The sequence below is a fragment of the Mobula birostris genome, chromosome 30, assembly GCF_030028105.1.
Source record: "Mobula birostris isolate sMobBir1 chromosome 30, sMobBir1.hap1, whole genome shotgun sequence".
NCBI classification, from domain to species: domain Eukaryota; kingdom Metazoa; phylum Chordata; class Chondrichthyes; order Myliobatiformes; family Myliobatidae; genus Mobula; species Mobula birostris.
The window spans coordinates 14,431,833-14,454,064 of NC_092399.1; the positions used below are offsets into that span (position 1 = coordinate 14,431,833).

Here is a 22,232-nt window from a genome sequence, read left to right on the forward strand (position 1 = left end):
GATTATTATTCTAATCATCTTGTATATTCCTTACTGAACAGCCTGAAGCTTAATGGTAGTTCCCAACCTGATGGCATGAACATTGATTTCTCTTACTTCCAGTAACTGGCCCGCCCCTTCCCCATTCCTGTTTCCTTCTCTCACCTTCTCTCCTTGCCTGCCCATCACCTCCCTCTGGTGCTCCTCCCCCTTCCCTTTCTTCCATGGCCTTCTGTCCTCTCCTATCAGATTCCCCCTTCTCCAGCCCTTTATCTCTTTCACCAATCAACTTACCAGGTCTTTACTTCACACCCTCCCCCCTCTCCCAGTCTCACCCATCACCTACCTCCTCGTACCTCTTCTTCCCCTCCCGACCTTCTTCTCTGAGTTCTCCACTTTCTTTCCAGTCCCGAAGAAGGGTCTCGGCCCGAAATGTCGACTGTTTACTCTTTTCCACAAATGCTGCCTGACCTGCTGAGTTCCTCCAGCATTTTGTGTGCGTTGCTTTGGATTTCCAGCAGCTGCAGATTTCCTCGTGATTGTTAACCTTAATGATGCCTGTTGTGGAAATGTTTTTTTTTGTTGTTGGCATTTGTCGCAAGTTTATTTTGCAAAGGTACATGGGTGAAAAGAATGGTGGTTAATCTTATACCTTCATTTTAAAATGTGTGAGGCTGTCAGCGAATGGACACACACTGAAGGTTTATGCTTTGCTCACACGAAGTGGCTGGGCAGGCGTCATGGGGAATTAGCAATAGAATTCATCCAAAAATTCTGACTGTTATTCCCTTTGTTTCATTGCACCACACAGTTAATACGAAAAGATTACAAATACAAAAATCCATAAACAAAATTGTGTGTGTGTGTGTAATTACCTGGCGTGAGCAGGTGCCTCACACTGAAATACTTGTAAAGACCAACTGCAGGAGTATTGAGGCCATGATCACCCAGCATCAGCTGCAGCGGCTGGGGCACGTGATAAGGATGCCCCCATGTCGGCTACCCCTCAGAGTGTTATACAGCCAGCTACAAGAAATGCAAGATCAGACCCGAGGACCTGGAGGAGGTTGCTGCTGACCGTACCACTTGGCGACAGCTGTGTAGGGACGGGATTCGTATCCTGGAGATGGAAAGAACAACCAGAAGACAGCAGAAGAGAGCCAGGAGAAATGCAGCCATGGTTGCTGCCACTACCACATATACATGAACCACCTGCAATAGAGCTTGTGGGTCCAGGAAAGGACTGTATAGTCATCAAAGATCTCACCGTTAAAGGAGTGGATGTCGTCATCGGATTTCGATGGACAACCAAAGAAGTAAGTGTGTGTGTGTGTGAGAGAGAGAGTGAGAGTGAGATACTCAATGTTGCCTTTCAACCTATTCCTAGAGCAGGGGTTCCCAAACCTGGGTCCACAGACCCCTCCGTTAAAGGTAAGGGTTCTTGGCATAAAAAAGTAGGGAACTCCTGATCTAGAGGATAGTTAATAGCAATTACCCCTAGTTTTGCTTTGTCTTTTGTTGAAATCTACTTACTTCTGCTGAAGCCTCAGATAAACTGAGGAGTAAGCAGAGAACCTGCCACGGATATAATCTTTAAAACTATAAGATAAGGTAGATAACTCACTTTGTCATTATGAACTTTGAAAGACCGCAATTTAAAAAAAATATTAGCTTAAGATCCATGAAAAATCATTCAATTTGTTATGATAGGACTTTGATTTGCCCTGTGTAGCTTTATATGAATTAGTTCCCAAAGTCTGAAACTGAAGAATATAAATCTATAATTAAACCAAAGCAGCTTGTTGAATTTGTTTCGTTCTACCAACACAGAGTAATAACATTTATTTCAAATAGCTATGTATTAAATTGGGTAAAGCAATATTCAGATGTCATGGACCACATGACCAAAAATACACTTTGTTGCAAAGTTACAATGAGAAACATATAAAGAGGAACACCAACAACTGAATCAATTTCATAAGCAAAAGAAAACTATCATTTTTAAAATAATATAACAGGAGGTGGCATTAGGAATGTGCTCAGTCCCATTTCATTGCTGATACACTGCCTTGGTTACACCGTCACCTCTGTAAGTTGCACTAGTCATAATTACTAACTAGTTGACTTTCTCCACTTAGTTTCACGTTGTTTCACAAAATTGAAACAATCCAATGAAACTCTTTGTTTGCCTGCAAATTCGCATTCAGGAGTCTAAATCGTGGTCTCTCCCCTCATTGTTCTGTAAACTTCCATAGCTTTACAATCCCTGAAGACCCTGTTTCACTGACTCTGATGACTATAGAATAACCCTTGCTTTTGCCCACCATGAGAGTTCATGCTTCAGCTAATCAGCCCTGCGATTTAAAATTCATCACTGTCGGTCTCTCTTCTCGCCATTACAGACATTTACCACACGCTGCATCCGTAAAGCAAACAGCATTATGAAGGACTCCACGCACCCCTCATACAAACTCTTCTCCCTCCTGCCATCTGGCAAAAGGCACCGAAGCATTCGGGCTGTCACAACCAGACTGTGTAACAGTTCCTTCCCCCAAGTCATCAGACTCCTCAATACCCAGAGCCTGGACAGACACCAACCTACTGCCCTCTACTGTGCCTATTGTCTTGTTTATTATTTATTGTAATACCTGCACTGTTTTGTGCACTTTATGCAGTCCTGGGTAGGTCTGTAGTCTAGTGTAGTTTTTGTGTTGTTTTACGTAGTTCCGTGTACCTTTTGTATTGTTCATATAGCACCATGGTCCTGAAAAACGTCTCGTTTTTACTGTGTACGGTACCAGCAGTTATGGTCGAAATGACAATAAAAAGTGACGACTTGACTTGAATATCACTGGTAGATGTACTAAACTTTGTTGTTTTGTGGCAGCAGTACATTGCAATACATGATAAGTAAAAACCTATATATTTTATTGTGATTTGTAGGGCTTTTCATCATGCACTGTACTACAAAAAATTCACAACATATGCCAGTGATATTAAACCTGATTCTTTACACTTTATTGTCGCCAAACAATTGATACTAGAATGTACAATCATCACAGCGATATTTGATTCTGTGCTTCCTGTTCCCTGGATTACAAATCAATAGTAAATATTAAAAATTTAAATTATAAATCATAAATAGAAAATAGAAAAATGGAAAGTAAGGTAGTGCAAAAAAACTGAGATGCAGGTCCGGATATTTGGAGGATACGGCCCAGATCTGGGTCAGGATCCGTTCAGCAGTCTTATCACAGTTGGAAAGAAGCTGTTCCCAATTCTGGCTGTAATAGTAAGTAGTGTAAAAAAGAAAGCCAAAGAAGAGGGGAAAAATAGTGAGGTAGTGTATGTGGGTTCATTGTTCATTCATAAATCTGAGGGAAAGAAGTTGTTGCTGAAACGTTGAGTGTGTGTCTCCATTCTCCGTACCTCCTACTTGGTGGTAGCACTGCGAAGAGGGCACGTCCTGGGTGATGGGGCCCTTAATGATGGATGCTGCCCTTTTTTGAGGCATTGCCATTTGAAGGTGTCCTGGATGCAGGGGAGGCTGGTGCTCACGATGGAGGTGGCCGAGTTTACAACTTTCTGTGGCTTTTTCTGATTTTGTACAATGGCCCCTGTGTGCTAGACGGTGATACAACCAGCCAGAGTGCTGTCCGTGGTACACCTCTAGAAATTTGTGAGAGTTGTCGGTGGCACGCCAACTCTCCTCAAGCTCCTAATGATATAGAACCCCTGTCGTGCCTTCTTTGTAATTGCATCAATATGGCGGGCCCGGGATAGAACCAAAGGACCTGAAACTGCTCACCATTCCCGCTGCTGTCTTTCAGTGAGGACTGGTGTGTGTTCCCCCGACTTCTCCCTCATGAAATCCACAATCAATTCTTTGGTCTTACCGACTCCGGGTGCAAGGCTGGTGCAGTGACATCACTCAGACAAATGGTCTGTCTCGCTCCCGTGTGCACCCCCCCCGTCACCATCTGAAATTCCGCCGCCAGTGGCTGTGGTATTGAAAAATTTGTTTGAGCTGTGCCTAGCCACACAGTCCTGGGTGTCGAAAGAGTTCAGCAGTGGGATGTGCGCCAGGGTCAACTGTCAGCGAGGAGGAGATGTCACTTCCGCGGTCCATGCAGACCGTGGCCTCGCGGTGAGGAAGTCGAGGATCCATTTGCGGAGGGAGGTACAGAGGCCCAGGTTTTGGAACTTGCTGCTCAGAACTGACAGTACATTTGTGTTCAACGCTGAGTTGTAATCAATAAATAGCCGTCTGCTGTAGGTATTGCTCTTGTCCAGGTGATCTAAGGCTGAGAGAAGAGTCTGCGAGTTTGCGTCCACCGCAGACCTGTTGCGGCCATAGACAAAATGCAGTGGGGCCGGGTCCCTGCCTAGACGGGTCTTGATTCTAGCCATGACCAAACTCTCAAAGGACTTCATCACAGTGGATGTGAGTGCCACTGGGTGATGGTCACTGAGGCAGCTCCCTCTGCTCCTCTTGGGCACTGGTATAATTGTTGCCCTTTACTTTGATATGCGTGGGCACGTGGCCAAGTGGTTAAGGCATTTGACTAGTGACCTGGAGGTTGTGAGTTTGAGCCCCAGCCGAGGCAACGTGTTGTGTCCTTGAGCAAGGCACTTAATCACACAGTGCTCTGCGACGACACTGGTGCCAAGCTGTATTGGCCCTTGCCCTTCCCTTGGACAACATTGGTGTCATGGAGAGGGGAGACTTGCAACATGGGCAACTGCTGGTCTTCCATACAACCTTGCCCAGGAGAGTGAAGACTTTCCAGGCACAGATCCATGGTCTCGCAAGACTAACAGATGCCTTTATTACCTTGATGTCTATCTCTTCAGTGAAACTTCTGGTTCTCCTTTCTAAAAATATTATTTTTATATCTTAAGCAATCATTTTTGGCTGAAATGCTGAAGGATTTACTTTCATTAAAAAACACTGAAGAGGACAATTTCCTTATGCGAATGACAAAAACTCTTAATTGATTAGAACATCAATATTTCCAGTGTAGATTGAACATTTGCGGGTGCCCTGAAGGTGTCTTTTAGCTTCAAAGTCTCTGATAAGTCATCACCTTCATCGTGTGCCGTGTCGTATGACGTAGGTGATCATGGTCTATGACCACGATTGTTCTCAGCAAACTTTTCTACAGAAGTGGTTTGCCATTGTCTTCTTCTGGGCAGTGTCTTTTACAAGATGGGTGACCCCAGCCATTATCAATACTCTTCAGAGACTGCCTGGCATCAGTGGTCACATAACCAGGACTTGTGATATGCACCAGCTGCCCATACGACCATCCACCACCTGTTCCCATGGACTCACGTGACCCTGATCGGGGAAGGGCGCAGCTAAGCACCTTGCCCAAGGGTGACCTGCAGGCTGGCGGAGGGAAGGAACACCTTCCTCCTTTGGTAGAGACCGCCTGCCTCCCTGCTACCCGAATTTAGGAAGTAAATACCTCAGAAAAAGGAAAACTAATTTCTGTGGGGAAAAACATGCTCTTGGACAAGGTCTGAATGATTTTATTTACATAAATAGCTTAAGATGGATTCTCACAAGGCAGCTGTAGTCTCAACTACCAGCCAGAGACATGAAAAACACATGAGCAAGGAATATAAAAGATCTGTGATCTTTATTATGATAATCACCAGCAAAATATTTGTTTCCCACGCTGCGCTGAACTGCTCTTGCCAGAGAGACCATGATCTGCTACGTTGCCTCTCTGCTCTCCACGTAATCGAAGTATTCAAAGAGCTGCTCGGCGAGGAATTCCAGGATTTTGACCCGGTGACAAAGGAGTGCATTGTCGTGGGGAATATAACCATGGTGGTTTCCTTGCATTTCCTGCCCTTGTCCTTACAGGTGGTCGAAGCTGCAGATTGACCGTGACCTCTGGTGAGTTGTTGTAGATGGTGGGAGTGGGATGTTGCGAGGATAGGGTGGGATTCTGCTTAAGTGGGCAACTTCATCTTGGAAGATAAGTTTCCTGATTGCTGCAGAGAATTTCTCATTGCATTTCTGACTCACACTCTGCAGGTAGTGGAACTCCAGTCACGTGCTGCAGAATGCCAGGGCTGCTTTTGTAGGCGTGTTATTTACGGGGCTGGTTCGTTTGTGATAATTCAGCAAGAGGATGGGAAACTTCGTATCATCTTACACTGCACAACCTCCAAGAGGACCATAAACCTTTCATGGGCCTCAATGACCCAGATAGCTACATTGGCTCTAGTCAGGGCTTTATGCTTTGGCTCTTGGTAGCGTCACCCATGCCAAACAGGTCAAAGGGGAGAGGTCAAACTAATACTGGTCCACCGGTCCTCCAGGTTCGGGGTTTCAGCATGGGGCTAACAACCCCGACTGGTCAAGCACAACTGTAACAGATACAACAATGAAGAACCTTTCTACGTCAGTGTGCAACTGTGTGATGGCCAAGGACAGACAGAAATGGAGGCCCTTTTAATGGTGAGCCATTAGTTTTTGTTGGACTGCCGACCATGGTCTCTCTTCAGAGGCTTTGCTATTGCTGCTTGCTTGGTGGGTGCTGATGCTTCCTGCCGGAATAAGTGAAGGAGGGGGAGAGTTGATGCTTGTGTGTGGGAGAGGGGCGCTTTCTGGTTCTGACTTTTTACTGTCATTCATTATTTAGGGTTCTCCTCTGTTTCGTGGCTGTCTGTGAAGAATAAGAATTTCAGATTGTATACTATATACATTCTCTGATATTAAATGTAAGCATTGGTGCCCGAAATGCCAGCGGGCATAACCAGTATGCCCGCACTGAACATAATGCCTACAATTTGTAATTGTCCTTAGTCACTTTTCACTCCAGGAATGATTATTATTCGGGTTGTTTCACATGTACTTTATGGATTTTTTTTTAAAAAAGAGAGGATGGAAGATTGCGGATTTAGGTTTGAACCCTAATCCATGTTGAATTTGCTGATCTCGGCAAAATGTAGCTCCCTAACCCGGGACTGTCAGTCAAGTACTGTTAGTATTCATCGCCCCCAGTTGGCAGAGGCAGGATTCACAATTAAATAACCCGCTCAAACTGGGGGGCGGGCTCGGCAGAAACAGGGACTTCAAATTAACACCCCAAGTTTAGAGCTGGGCAGAAAAATGAGAGAGATAACCAAAATAATCAACTTTAAATTCTCCAGAATACCGAAACTACGAGACAATGTGATTCCAGTGACCCCTGTCTCCACCAGACGGCGGCAGCGGTCTCCCATTACCCTCTCTCTACACATGCTCATACCAATGGCGGGGGGATGTAGGTATAAAGTTAATCTTATCCTGCAGTTACACAATATATAACCAGGATCAACAAGCAACTGTTATTGTTTGATCGATGTTAGGTGGGTGACCTTAAATCGTATTTGGTTGCTGTGAATTGATTGCCGATAAAAGGAAGTAGCGCCGGGCCGATGATCGACAGGTGTGGCAGCCAATTGAGAAGCAGGTAATTTTGAGAGGGCGGGCACCCGCGACAAGATGTCCAATAAGGTAGCGAGGGGGCGTGTCCCCAGGTCCCATGTGGCTACATTGCGAGTTACAAAGAAACAAAAGCAACTGTTTTAGAAGATCCGAGTGGCGAGACAAAGAGTGGGTGAATCGGGCAGCGAGCGGACGCGTGTTCTCCCCGGCAGTGAGTGGCGACACAGACCTTTATTTAAAGTGTGTCTACTGCAAATCCAGTTCATTGCAAAAAAAATCTTTCTCTTCCCCTCCGTGGTGTTAATTACAATAATGAGTTAATTACAGACAATCATCTCACAGTTCTTGTGGGGTATTTTTTTTAATGTATTTGTTTCATTATATGTTCTTGTGCCTCTTATTCCTTCCTCCCCCACCCACCCGCCCGCCGGCCGCCAGTTATGAATAAGGACAGGTTATTTCGGAAGCTCTTTGTGGGTGGGTTACCGTATCACAGCAATGAAGGGTCTCTCACGCGGCACTTCCAGCGGTTCGGCGAGATTGAGGAAGCGGCGGTGATAACCGACAAGCTGACCGGCCGATCACGAGGATACGGCTTTGTGAGTATCGAATTCGTTGCAAGTCGAAGGTTCTTGGTGGCGAAATCTGCTTTCGGGTCGGGTGCTACCCGGTGGAGGTTGCTGATTAGCAAAGGCACTTTGCATTTAGCGTTTCAACGAGCGGGAAAAGCCTATCAGACGAGGCAGTCACCCCCCACCCACACACACACACACACACACACACACTCTCTCTCTCTTTGCGTCTTCTCTCCCCCAGTCCAGACTTAAATAGACGGAGGACCAGGGAGGCAACACAAGTATTGAGATCACGTGGCCCAGAGTACGTCGAATGCTAAAATACTGAAATAAAAACTAGAAATGTGAAGACTGACTGCGGGGATGGGGGGAAACAGACCTTGAGTCTGCCTGACCACCGCGTAGCCACATACACAAATCCCATTGTGTTCCCATTAATCCCCATTCGGATTCTACCACTGGCAAACAAGTGACAACTTCTAGCCTCCTCACCTTGTAGGTCCCAGATGCGAGGGCAAATGCACGGTGTTCCATTTTTTTTTGGAAACGTAGTTGAAGCTGCTTCCTGTTATAAATGCTGCCTGACAAGGTTTCTCCAGGTGCCAGCATCTGCAGCCCCTTGTATGCCTCCTACTGTGTAAAACTGAACTGGTGCCTATTGGGGGTCAGTGGGCTGGTCTTCAAAAAGCTAAACCATGTATAGAAAGACAGTGAGATGATATGCCCTGTTGGAGCACGTTGGACAGAGAGGTGAGTGAAGGAAGTGGCGAGAAATCTGTGGATTTAATTTTAGAAATGAAAGCGGGTAAAATTAGAAATAGGTTTTACACTTCTAAGAAATAATAAGGGAAGATTTGCAATGGGATGATATTCAAGAGAAATTAAATAAGGGATGATGCTAGGCAAAACAGGGCTAATGATGTAGGTTTTGAAAATGAAGTTCAAAGTAAATTTATTATCAAAGTATGTTTGTGTCATCATGTACTACCCTGAGCTTGCTTATTTATTGGGACACAGGATGGAATACGCTCTCCCAGCCCTTCGAGCCTTGCTGCCCAGCAACTGCTAGCCTAACTACGACCAATTAACCTACCAATGTGGGTGGGGAACTCCTGCGCAGTCACAGGGAGATCGTACAAGCTCCTTGCAGTCAGCAGCGGGGAATTGAACCTGGGTCGCTGGTACCGTGAGCTGTTGTGCTGACCGCTGTGTCGCCCTACACCGGGGGTGGGGGGGGGGACTGTGGGCATCGATCCTGCTGCCTCTCGTACGCTGAGCAAGTGTGCCGCCATTTGCAGGCAGCCACAATAGAACAAAGAAAGACAAATAGGATCAAAGAAAAACTGGATGCAAGGACTGACAACCAACCAATGTGCAAAAGAAGTCTAATTTTGCGAATGAATAATCACATGTAGAGTCCTTGTAAGTGAATCCATTGGCTGTGGAATCAGTTCAGTGTTGAGGCGGTGAAATTATCCACTCTGATTCAGCAGCCTGGTGGTGGATGTCCCTGAACCTGCTGATGTGGGACCCAAGGTTCCTCTACCTCCTTCCAGATGGCAGCAGCAAGAAGCGATGTCATTTGGAGGAAGTACAAGTGATGAAATGGTTACCAGGATGGCCTGGTTGAAAGTTGAGATGTTGGCCTTTGAGTATATATTCGCTGGAGAATTAATATGAAACATAACTGGGACAGAACGCAGATGTAAACCTGTTTCTTAAAGTCTGTTACCCAAACTGGGTAGGCTCGAGGAAGGTTGGAAATGTGTAGCTCCCAGTGGTTGATGGTTGGGCTGAGTAGTACTCAGATCTTGGTGATTTACTTGCAAACGTTTCATCACCGTCTGAGGAGACATCGTCAGCGCACTGATGGTGTCTCCTCGAATGGTGATGAAATGTTTGCAAATTGATTGCCAAGATTGCAGAAGGATAATGTGAAGTTGAGGGAAGATTATGGATTGGCAGCAATTTTTCCAGTTCAAGAGAGCGAGAACCAGAACTGGCACAATCATTGGTGAACTGTGGGGATGGGTGGGGAGAGTTGAAGGAGAAGACCTGAGTGTGAATGAAACAAAAAAATAATTTTGCCTTAGTGTCAGGAAGAATGAGGCATGGTGGATTTCCTTTGGAATTCTTTATTAGGGGTGAGGGAAAGGAGAGTTGGTAGAGGTGGACTGATCTACCCTGTGTCCGGAGAAGGTGGAATCTGCAAGGTGTAAATGAGGCTGGGAAGAGATCATTGTTAAAGTGATGGAAATTCACAGGAGCTGTTGAGGATGTATCTGGGAAAGGAATTGGAGAAAAGATGAGAAATGAATTGATGTAGAAATAAGCTTGGTGCAGCGAGGAAGTCTGAATGAATAAGCACCCCGTGCAGTTCGGTTGTGAACCCAGGGGAGGAGCAGAAACAAAGCATGCTGGGAATGTCTTGACTCAGAAAACTCTCTACGGACATAAAGTCAGTGATCGTGTGGTTAGTGGTCAGGTGATGGTCTACAGAGAGATGGGTGGAAATCTTGCCTGATGCACAGTGGCTTCTCCCAGACCTTCAGACACTTGCCTCCAAATTTGTCTTCAGGCCAGTCTCCAAAAATCTTACATTTAATGGCCCTCCCTCTCCTGGCAAGCTATTGATCTGCCTCCAACCTCTTTCCCCTGAAACCCTTGAACACAGGTATCTCCTAAACCTGTGCGTTTCTTCCAGAACTCCATGCTTATTTCCCCCCCCCCACCCAAAGTCAGGCTTTCACCCTGCTTCAGTGTAGATGATCAACTCAATTTTGTGAGGCAAGAACTCCCAGCAGGCAAATCGAATGGCAGTGAGCCAGTATTTTGTGTCTGTAGTACAGGGTCCAAAAAGTCCTGGAACCCTTCCAGGATTCAAACAACAAAATTTCAACTTGCTGTTCAAAATAATAATTGAGTTGTATTATGCATAATTATTTGCTTTGTCAAACCTCCAAGCATTTTTTTAGCTACTGTATATTCTAATCTTTCTGTGCAGACTATTCCTTAGCCATTTCAACCGGTTTTATTTTTTATCCAATTCACAGATGCTTTTTGCTGGTAAAATACTGTGTTTCAACAGTTCATGCTGTGATATTTTTCGTAACTTTAAATTCAATGCTCTCTAATTATAAAGTGCATATCTACCCCTAATAATCCTCGAAGATGGCAAGGGATTTATTTTTTTCTCTTGTTATTTTCCTTCATTAGTTAAAGTTTATTGTTGTCATGGGAATACATACCCAGCGGGGTATACGTGCCATGAAAATTAGCTTTTTGCAGCAGCACAATATGTTTCAAATCAGGGCAAACATTGATTAACAAACTAAAATTAACAAATTATACATAACTTGCATGTTCAGAAAATAACAACATATGCTATGGAGAAGCAAAGAGCAAGGAAGGAGTCATTAAATGTTAAATTGGACTTCCTGGCGGGAACCACAATGATTATTGACAATATGGTAACTTGTGCATTCAATAAAATTTTGCAATTTAACTAAAATCTTCCATTAGTTCAAATTTGCATGTTTATCTCACACCTCTATTATTTAATGTACAGCATTGTACTTTATACTTTATTGTCACCAAAACAATTGATACTAGAATGTACAATCATCACAGCGATATTTGATTCTGTGCTTCGCGCTCCCTGGAGTACAAATCAATAGTAAATATTAAAAATTTAAATTATAAATCATAAATAAAAAATGGAAAGTAAGGTAGTGCAAAAATACCGAGAGGCAGGTCTGGATATTTGGAGGGTACGGCCCAGATCTGGGTCATTGTACAAAATACACACACACCTATACCTGTAGCTCGGGTGCCTAAAACTTTTGCACAGTGCCGTACTTATCAATGTGGGCGGAGAGCGAGTTTGTAAATCTGCCGGGGGTAAAGGAAATTGGGAGTGGTGAGGGTGGAACGCTGCAGGACAGGTGACAGAGAAGGAATGCTGGGGTGGGGGGTGGTGTGGCACAGGTGCAGACACACCCAGCCCTGAGACACCAGGCAAGGTAATTTAATCTCAAACAATTGGTTTATTGATCATTACAGAATGTCTCTCTGGTGCTTCCCGCTCCCTTGCCTCTCCCTTCCCCTTTTCCCAGCCATGATTTCCCTCTCCCTGACCCTTCCCACTGTCAGTGCACAATGGATACCCATATCAAAATCAAGTTTGTCATCACTCACGTACGTAATGAAATTAGTTTTTTTTGTGGCAGCAGTACAGTGCGATACATAAAATTACTACAGCACTGCACTATGCAAGAAGCTTAGGCACCCTAGCTCTATCTCTATATATATATATATATATATATATATATATATATATATATATATACACATACACACACCTAAGACTTTTGCACAATACTGTGATTGTAACAACATGCTAAATGGCTGGTGCCTCTACCACGTGTGCTTGGAAATCTTCTTCTTATCCTTATTTCAAAATTTCATCTGAAATTTCTTGCACTGAATTGTATCTGTTTATCCTGTTTGGTATCAGATAATTTCAATATCCCTTCAGTGCTACAGAGATCAAGAGTTATAGGTTCTCTTGTGAATTGTTTGTTAGTTTTAAAGTTTAACAAGATGCACTTCAGATGCAATAGAAGAATGGGGTGAATTGGAACCAGCAAGGTTTTCAGTTGCTACAAGTTTCACAATCGGTTTTCATTTGACGTTATTGAACTGCCAGCCTTCATGGTGATATGGAAATCTTCAATGATCAGCTCAGTGGCCCAGAAATAGTCACAGTCATACATTATTGATCCCGAGGGAAATTGGTTAATTCCAGTTGATTGGAAATCATTCTAGTGGTATTAAGACAGGCTATTTCAAGCAAAAGGGGGTGCCATAGCATAATTGTTTAACTACGTGTGGGATGTTCCTGTGAGGAGCTGGTATGGACATGAGTCAAATCTCCTGCATCCTTAAGCCCTCACAGGTCAGAATGTGATGAGCCAATCTTCAATCCATGGTTTGAAGTGGCTAGAAATCTCCAAATGGTTGTCATAATTGGGCTCTACAAGGTAAATAACCAGATCTCCTGTTCTCCCTGGGCCTAGGTGCATATGGTTGTAAGGGAAATGGGCCAGGTTGTGCAAGGTTGAACCTTCTACCTGTGATTGTCGTTTTCCTGCCACCTCTTCCAACACTGACCTCTCACAGCCATGAGGCTCCAAACAACATTGACCTTGGTTCTCTGGCCGTCCTTTAGGCTGATCCTGCACCGCCGTCTTGAGAGCCTGTGCTGTAAAAGTCTGTTTCACATCTTAGTTGTCTCTGATATTCAGCACCGTTTTAAAACTACTTAAATGAAATGTTTTTAATTTTGTTTAAATGAAACAAAGAAAAGTAATTGTTTATCTACAACAACAAATTTCATGACATATGTCAGTGTTAGTAAACCTGATTCTGAACTTAACTTTTTAATGGAAGTTCATGACCTGTTGGATTAATGAGGCAGTGATCGATGGTGTCAAGTGTGTCCTGACCTTCCCTTTCCTAACAATGAGAAGCACTTGGACTTGAAGGAGAGTCGGGGGTGGACTGAGCTCAGGTGCAGTGGTGTAATGGTGTTGCTGCCTCTCTGCTCCAGGAGCCTGACCCACATGTCGAACACGGTCTGCTGCATGACTTGTGTAGGGTGGGTTTCCTCCAGGTGCTCCCAATTTTCTCCCACACCCAAAAGGAACGCTAGTAGGTTAACTGAATGTTGTAGGCATCCCTGTGGAATAGCTTAATGGCAAAAGGAACCTAAAGGCAGTTAGGCGTGTCTGAGAGAGACCGAGTTGCAAGAGTATAGGGAAAACGGGAATGGGGCTATGGGGTTATTACTCGGAGAATCACGCGGAGCCAATGGGTTGAATGATCTCCTGTATTATTGTAAGATGCAGCCACGAGCATATTTTGTACTTTTGCATTGCATGTCACAGGCACGAACATCCGGAATGCACTGCAGCTAGTTAGTGGCCCTTGGTGTGATCTGGTCAAGTACACCTGACCTGGCTGAATAGGTCACTGATGCCTCTGCCCAGGTTTGCATGTGAATGAACACTTGGCTGAAGTATTGGATGACAGCTGCCTTTTGTTGGAAGTCTTACTTGTGCAAGGATTGCCTGTATTGAAAAGCCAAATACAGAGAACTTTTAAGTTTGATCCTTTTGACCTGATGAGGTGGGGGTCAAACCTGAGACTGGAGAACTGTGTCCCTGAGCTACATCTCCTCTAATTTTATTGGTTGTATTACAGGTCACCATGGCAGATTGGGCTGCAGCTGAGAGGGCATGTAAAGATCCCAATCCCATCATTGATGGAAGGAAAACTAACGTAAATCTTGCTTACCTTGGGGCCAAACAGCGCACTGTACCTTCAGGTACTGTATGTTTAACAGTCTTTGGGATGTCATTGGGAACACAGTTTTGACTTGAGTTTGAATGTGGTTGGTTAGGTCACTTAACCTGGTATGGTTTCTCCTTTAATAAGCAAAGTTCAAGGTAAATTTATTATCAAACTATGTACATGTCACCATATACGACCCTGAAATTTCATTTTTGTTGCGGGCATACTCAATAGAACAACAACCGTAATAGGATCAATGGAAGACCACACTAACTAGGGTCTTCTGCAACTGGGGTGTCCAAGAGACAACAAACTGTTCAATACGATAAAGAAAGAAATGATAATGTATAGATAAATAAACAAATATATGTGTGGCGCGTGGCCAAGTGGTTAGGGTGTTGGACTAGCAATCTGAAGGTTGTGGGTTCGAGCCCCAGCCGAGGCAGCGTGTTGTGTCTTTGAGCAGGACACTTAATCACACAGTGCTCCAGTCCACCCAGCTGAAAATGGGTACTGGCAAATGCTGGGGTTAACCTCGCGATAGACTGGCGTCCTATCCGGGGGAGGGGAAGGAGTCTCGTACTCTGTCGCTTCACGCCACAGAAACCAGCATAAGCACCGGCCTGATGAGCCTATAAAGGCTCGGGACAGACTTTAACTTAACTTTAAATAAGCAATAAATATCGAGAACATGAGATAGAGTCCTTGAAATGAGTACGTAGGCTGTGGACTCTTCATCTTATATTCTTGATTATTTGTGTTTTTTTTTTTGTTTTCCCCAATTAGTTGTCTACCCTCTTAAAGCAAACTGTAATGTTTTCCATCAATAATGACAACTTCCTGAATTTATGCAGTGCCAAGTTCTTGTGTTATTTCTCAACATAATATGGTTCTATTGTTCAGTTGCATCCTGACCTGTCAACATAAATTCAGTTCTTGGATACTGTTTGGGAACTGGTCTGTCTGATCTTGACATCCATTAAAATTTACTTCCCAGTAGAAAATTACTACTCCCTCTGTTTCTGGAAATCTACTCTCGCTATTATGAGCATGGCCAACAGTTTAAACTTAGTTTGCTCAAAGTAAATTTATTATCAAAGTGCATAGGTGTCACCATATACAACACTGAGATTCATTTTCTTACAGGCTTACACAGTAAATCCAAGAACCATAATAGAATCGACGAAAGTCTGCACCCAACAGGGCGGACAAACAGCCAGTGTGCAAAAGACAACAACCTGTACAAATACAAAAGAAAAAAAAAGCAATAAATATCAAGAACATGAGATGAAGGGTCCTTGAACTGAGTCCATAGGTTATGGGAACAGTTCAGTGAATGGGCAAGTGAAATTGATCCCCACTGGTTCGAGAGCATGATGGTTGAGGGGTAGTGACTGTTACTGAACGTGGTGGTGTGTGTCTTGAGGCTCCAGTACTACCTTCCTGATGGAAGCAGCAGGAAGAGAGCATGACCTGTATCCTGCGAGAGCATTCTGTGTAGGTGTGTTCGATGGCAGGGAGGACTTTGCTCAGGATGGACTGGGCCGTATCCACTTTTTTTTTTGTAAGATTTTCCATTCAGGAGCATTGGTGTTTCCATACCAGGCTGTGATGCAGCTGTTCAATATACTCTTTGTTACAAATCTATAGAAGTTTGTCAAAGTTTTAGATCTTCACAAATTTTAAAGGAATTGGATTTACTGTCGTGCTTTCTTTGTAAGTGCACTTGCATGCAGGGCCCAGGACAGGTCCTGAGGAACTTTTGAGTTCTTCCAGGTGCAGATCCATGGTCTTGCGAGACTAATAGATGCCACCCATATAATAATATATGTGTTTAACTTGATCAAGTGTAACAGATAGTAAAACAGGGTCTATTTTCAAATATATATGATTAATTAAAATAATGACTGGGAATTTACTGCTTTAAAAAGAGTAATGCATGCAGAGCATTTATTTGAGTGCAAATTGGACAATTGATTATGTACAGTTATTTAAAAACAAAAAACATGTTGTCTGAGATGCACAGAAAATGGATTAACCTACCCCCAAAATAGTAACTTATGTCTGGTTCCTCATTTGAATGTATTGTTCCTGTACTTGCAAATCAGGTTTGGAGCAGAAAATATGGACATTTCAGTCTCTTTTTTTAATTATTGGTAAGACAAAACCACTGTCAGCAACCCAATTTTCACTGAAAATTATTTTCTCTAAGTGAGGTAACCCCTGCTTCAAATTTTAATAATTTCAACATAAATAACCTTCATTTTATTTCATTTTGAGATTTTACTTGTACTTCCTGGTTCTAAAATGAAATTGCAATCTGATACACAGTACTGTTCAAATAAATCCCAGAAACCCTGAGACCTCACTGGATCATCTTGATCTCTAACTTGTGTTAGTTTTGAATATAAAAGGTCATACCAGCCCTTATTCATGTAGTTTGTAATAAATACTACAGTAAATTCTGGTTGCTTTATTTTAAACAAGGCAAGGATGATGCCAGCTAGACAACATTCATTGATGGAATCACTGATGATTGAACATTTACTCTGATGATGTTCCCTCATAATGCTGGACAAATATTCCCAAATTACTGTCATTTATCCTGTTTGAACAAATAGTTATTTTGGGTAGTAAAACAAGTAATTTATATATAGAAAAATCAACTTGAAATTGTCCAACTTGTTCATTAAGTTTGTTGCGTTTTCAGAATCACTCCTAGAGTACCTGCTTTTTAATATCTCAATCAGGAATATTGGCAGGCTGAATTATCTAAAACATGGGTCCATTAATAACTGATCATGGCTATAAGCTTGGGTTATGCGGTATGTATCAATTACTTTAAGTAGATGAAAGTATACTTGTGGATTGTGTGGTGGCACAGCTGTATACTGTTTCTGTTCTAGTGACCCAGCTTTGATTCTGATCCCAGGCGTAGTATGTGTGGTGTTTGAGTTTCCTCCGAATGCTTCCGTTTTTTCCCACATTCCCAAGGTGTGCTGGTTGGTAGGTTAATTGCCTACTGTAAATTGTATATCGTATAGGTAGGAGAATCGGGTGAATTAATGCACACGGAGAAATTGGGACGATCGTCGCTGACATAGCTTCATTGAGTAAGAAGTGTGTGGAAGAAAGGCAAGTTTTTAAAAAAAATCTCTTGCCTTTTACTTAAAATTGCTGTTCAAGTAGACTCTGTGTTCCCTGAAGCTCTTCCCATTTTTCTTCATGTCCTACATTGTATCTGGATGAATTTTAGGCTGCTTATTAGAAAATCTATCCTCTCTCTTTTTATGGCTTACTGAGGTACCGTCATCGAGAGATTTACAGCCCACCAAGACCACGATGATCTGCCGTCATTAACACTATTCAAATATTATTCCCACTTTTTTAATTAATCCTCACCCCATTCTCATCAGATCCCACCTTATTCTGTCACCAGCCTACATACCAGGGGCAATTAATGTACCAGTCCACACATCTTTGGGATATGGGAGGCAACCAGAGCACCTGGAGGAAAGCTGTTCCATTATAGAGAACATGGTCTCCATACAGATGACTGAACCTGGATGTCTGGCACCGTGAGGCAATATATTTCTGCTGAGTGTGCTAAGGTTCTGCCCTTGATACATGGTTTAACAATGGCAATTTAATACCTTGGGCAAGTGACCCAGGTGGCAATGAGCTACCTGATCATAGTGCACGGGGCATCACTATTCGGTTCAATTCCATTACCACTGCTGGTGTTCATAGGTCAGTGAATAAAGGTCAGGAAACCCAATGCATTGAAGTACCAAAAAACTAACAGAATCCAATTGAGATGTTTGTTTGTACTTTGGACCTACTATGGCCTAAATTTGATCTCTACACAGGTTAACAAAGAACTGGTTTATTAATACACTTTTCTCCTTTTTTTTAAAAAAAACTTAAATCAGGAAGTCTTGGTCTACAAGTTCACTCAGCTCTGATGCAGAGACCTTATGGGTAAGCATTTTACTTGTTGTGAGCCAATCTGAAATACAAAACCTGTTAAGAGAAGAGAGCTTTTATTTAGCTTGCTTTAAAAATCTGGTGCTATGAGAGAAGATTCATACAGCAGTGCCAGAAATGGATGGGTAACCATTATCAATACACGTGCAGATTTGGTGAAGCTGATTAGAATTGGGCTATTTCAACTATTGACAGGACCACAAATGCATTGGAATGATGCTGATTTTGAAGAGAGTTTATAAGTTTGCCCTAATGTGAGTACTTCTCCCCCTGAAGAAATGAAAAATTATCCTTTTATATATTTTCTGAAACTGAATTGGAGAAGATCCTCCGTACACATGTTAAGCAAAAGCAAACTTTTTGATTTCAAAAAGGCGGAGTTAAATATATCAATGAAGCATGGTTAGATGTTTTATTTTCCCATCACTTATTTCTCAGTGTATACTGAGGTTGACTTGAACTTCTATGATCTCCTCTTCCATCTGGTTCTGTAAGTTTATTATATGCAGTGTTCTAAGATGCCTAATATAAAATGGAAACGGATGTAAATTCCAGGAATCAATCCTGATACTCTCTCAAGTCTAGCAGGTTTCACAGGATAAAAGAGGTATATACTTCTTTCCAACTTTAACACACTTCCAGAAAAGCTTAATTTAAATTGGTGTCTTTTGCATTAGTGTTGTGTTCCATAGCACATGGGGTGAAGTTTGAACCCATAACTCAAAGATTCCAGTACTATCAGTGAGCAAGCTGACAGTGTACGAAAGTGATTAGCAAGTTAAGACACAAATTTGTGCAATAATTTAATAATGCCATAGCATCACTTTGCTGTACAACTTTGAAATAATTCCCAGGAGTACACTGATCTTGGTAAAAGCCTTTAAATGGGAGATTTCTCATCTTGGATTTTATGTTATCTGCATGTTCTTTTTTTTTCTCTCTGTCTCCAATAAGATTATTAATACTCTTAACCTTTTATCAACCTATTCCAGAGTTGGACCATACCTGATCCCACAGACCATCATTCAACCTGGCTTGGTTCTACCCTCCACCTCGTACCTGGAATCCAGTGTAGCCTTGTATGCACAGTATCCTGCGTATGAACAACTCTACCCAGTTTCTTCTCATTATCCCAATCCTGGTTACACCTACACAGTACAACTTCCATTACAGACTGGAATTCCAAACTTAAGCCAAGTTCAGCACGAGCCAACAATACTGCACACGGCTGGTCTTCAGAGACGATAAAATTGTGGTTGCTTTTCATGTATCGTTTACCTGTCTTCAGAGGAACTTTTAATATTGCTGGTTTCCATGTATGCTGTACCAGTTGGACCTGCTGCCGTTGCATTGGTATTGAGAATAGTACTTTTTTAAAGTTTTTAAAGAAAAAAAAAACATCCAAAATAGAGGAAAGTCCAAGAAATTGTTATACCTACTGGTTCAATTTCCTCTTTCTTATTCTCCCTCCTTCCAGGAATCCTGGAAGTAAAACCTTTTGTGTATTTCTGATCATTGTTGTCTTTCCCATCTGAAGGGTAAAAGTCAGCACCGAAGGGTCTTGTATTGGAAATGTATTTATTATGTGGCACAGAGGGGGAAGAAAAGCCAGAAGGCTATGGGGATTTAGTGGGTAGCTAGCCAGCCAGCCCCCCCCCCCCCCCCACTCGACCAGTGTCAGCTAATATCAGCTAAATGTTTAAAGGAATTTGATGTCACTCAAACTGTAACAATCAGTGACAAAGGGGGGGGGGGAATGTAATATTTCTACCATTGTAATCTTACATTAAAAAAAATTTGTAGAAACCTTTCAAATGCTTACATGGCAGACACAGACCTCAATATTAGGGATTGTTGTGTTGCAATTCCATAATTAACTCAGGATTTTTGTAGAATTGGAACTTTTATACTTCCGGAATTTCTGTGTCCTGCATGGAAAGATTTTTGGGAGTTCTTTTGCTTGGATCTGCCATGCATCTAGCCAGTCCACGGTATCTGGTAAAATGAAGCTGAGGTAATTTATGAATTGAAGCAATGGATCAATAAATCACTGCTTGAAGGTTGTTTTTTTTTTTTTGCTCTCTATGAGTAACAAATTACCCAGTAAATATTTATGAACCAAATCTAGTTAACCTGTCATTTGGTAGGAATGTACAAAATGTAGTCTATTTCCCATATGTAACTGTATAAATTTGTTTAGCGTATATTATTAGAGATAAACTAATGCAAAATGCCGCCAGTGCAGATATCTATCAACATAATCCCTGATGCCAATAGAACATGACTTTGTGCCAACCATATCTGAGGTATGTTGTTGGGAACAGGTACTATGAGGGTGCTTACTCTAAACAGAAAATTGGTACATCATTTTGTAATGCTGAACCATCAGACTGTTAAATATCATTACATTCTGAACTAATTTCTGACCAGATCTTTGTACCATGGAATATTAAAAATATCATTATGGCAAAAAAGGAGTTGTACAGTGTGTTTACTGGAACTTTACAAGAGCCACAGGGTCCAGATTAACTTGACTGATTTTTGCTCGGTTCTCAAACAAACAAATGGGGCTTCCAACACTCTTCTTTAACTTTCAACATCGGGAGTGATTTTGTGTGTAAAAATAACTGAGGGGTAATTGAAGATACACTTAGCAGTACAAATTGTAAGCCTCAGCAAACCAGTGTCTTTGCTTAATCAGTCACTGGCTCTGGGTGGAAATGTGGAGAAAGGGACAAAAGCTATATATTATTGGGGGGGGGAAGAATTCTCCTGTCTACAATTCCTGTTTGTAGTTAAATTGTAGGTGAAAAATATATACACTACAATTCACAGTTAACTACTACCACAAAGTAACGACGATAACCCTTTAGAAGTACATCTTCAGTCTTAAGATTCTTTTGGTTCTGCATGCTTCATGTATCCCCAAACAGCTTCATTTTTTTGATCTTTTATTTCCCTTATGAGTTAGTTGACTTTCTCCAGTCTGGTTTGTAGGTAGTCGGGAATGTTTTACCTTGTATGTTAGTAACATATTATTCAAGAACTGCTACTTCACTTGCAGTGGAGCCTCTGTCTCCGTTCCAGTAACTAGAATTCAGTCCTGACCATCTCCAATGTAGTGTGGAGGTTTTCCACATTGGATTTCCTCCAGATGTTCCAGTTTCTGCCAGTGGTTAGCACAATGGTTTACAGTGCAGGTGACCTGGGATCAATTCCCACCGCTGCCTCTAAGGAGTTTGCCTGTGACCATGTAGGTTTCCTCTCACAGCCCAGACGTACCAGTTGGTAGATTAATTGGTCATTGTAAATTGTCTCATCATTAGGCCACGATTAAGTCCAGGGATTGCTGGCTGGCATAGCTCGAAGTGCCTGCTCTGCTGTATCTTAATAATAAAAATAAATCCCAAATGTTTGGCTGCTTTAAGGAAATGAAAAGGTCCTTTAATGGAGGTTCATTCATAAAAGAAAACACTTAAGAAATGATTAGAGCAATATGGCTTGCTGGTAAATCGTAAGTGGGAATTTTTCAAAAAAGGAAGAAATAATATTGGGAGGACTCAGCCTGCAAACAGCTGCTGTGAGAAGGGAAACTGGTTAATGCTTTGTGTCAAAGACCCTACCTCAAAACCAGGGTCACACTGGGACTTTTGTTTACAAAACCACCAAAGTGGCAATCTCGTTGAAGAGGAATTACAACTGTGGCAATGTGTTTCACGGAGTAAACCGAAGACTGATGATACAAACTAAAGCATCAAGGCCACAGTTTGGGACATCTGCAGGAACTGCCCCGAGAGTGATGTGATACAAGTATAAGATCATGGGAGACACAGACAGAGTAGAGATCTCTTTCCTAGGTAGGGTGTCAAAACAACAGGGCAAAGACTTAA

General features: G+C 42.5%; 1 protein-coding gene across 6 annotated transcripts; it reads left to right on the forward strand.

Annotated features, from left to right (window-relative positions):
- The first annotated feature begins 97 nt into the window (after positions 1-97).
- LOC140190437 (RNA-binding protein 38-like) lies at positions 98-20,816 on the forward strand. Of its 6 annotated transcripts, none has more exons than XM_072247008.1 (5): positions 98-1,295; positions 7,865-8,025; positions 14,266-14,389; positions 18,288-18,336; positions 19,335-20,816. In XM_072247008.1, the coding sequence occupies exons 1-5, from the start codon at positions 1,280-1,282 to the stop codon at positions 19,588-19,590; spliced, it is 606 nt and encodes a 201-aa protein (XP_072103109.1). In that variant the 5' UTR covers positions 98-1,279; the 3' UTR covers positions 19,591-20,816. The 6 variants fall into 6 exon arrangements, with proteins under 6 accessions (XP_072103109.1, XP_072103114.1, XP_072103115.1 ...); XM_072247013.1 differs by lacking the exon at positions 98-1,295 and adding an exon at positions 6,434-6,454; XM_072247014.1 differs by lacking the exon at positions 98-1,295 and adding an exon at positions 7,431-7,451.
- Positions 20,817-22,232: the final 1,416 nt, after the last annotated feature.

What these genes read in the sequence shown, in the direction of transcription:
- LOC140190437 (XM_072247008.1), top strand. An exon ending in GATCACGAGGATACGGCTTT is followed by an intron (nt 8,026 to 14,265) that starts GTGAGTATCGAA and finishes GTTGTATTACAG; the next exon opens with GTCACCATGGCAGATTGGGC. An exon ending in CTGATGCAGAGACCTTATGG is followed by an intron (nt 18,337 to 19,334) that starts GTAAGCATTTTA and finishes AACCTATTCCAG; the next exon opens with AGTTGGACCATACCTGATCC.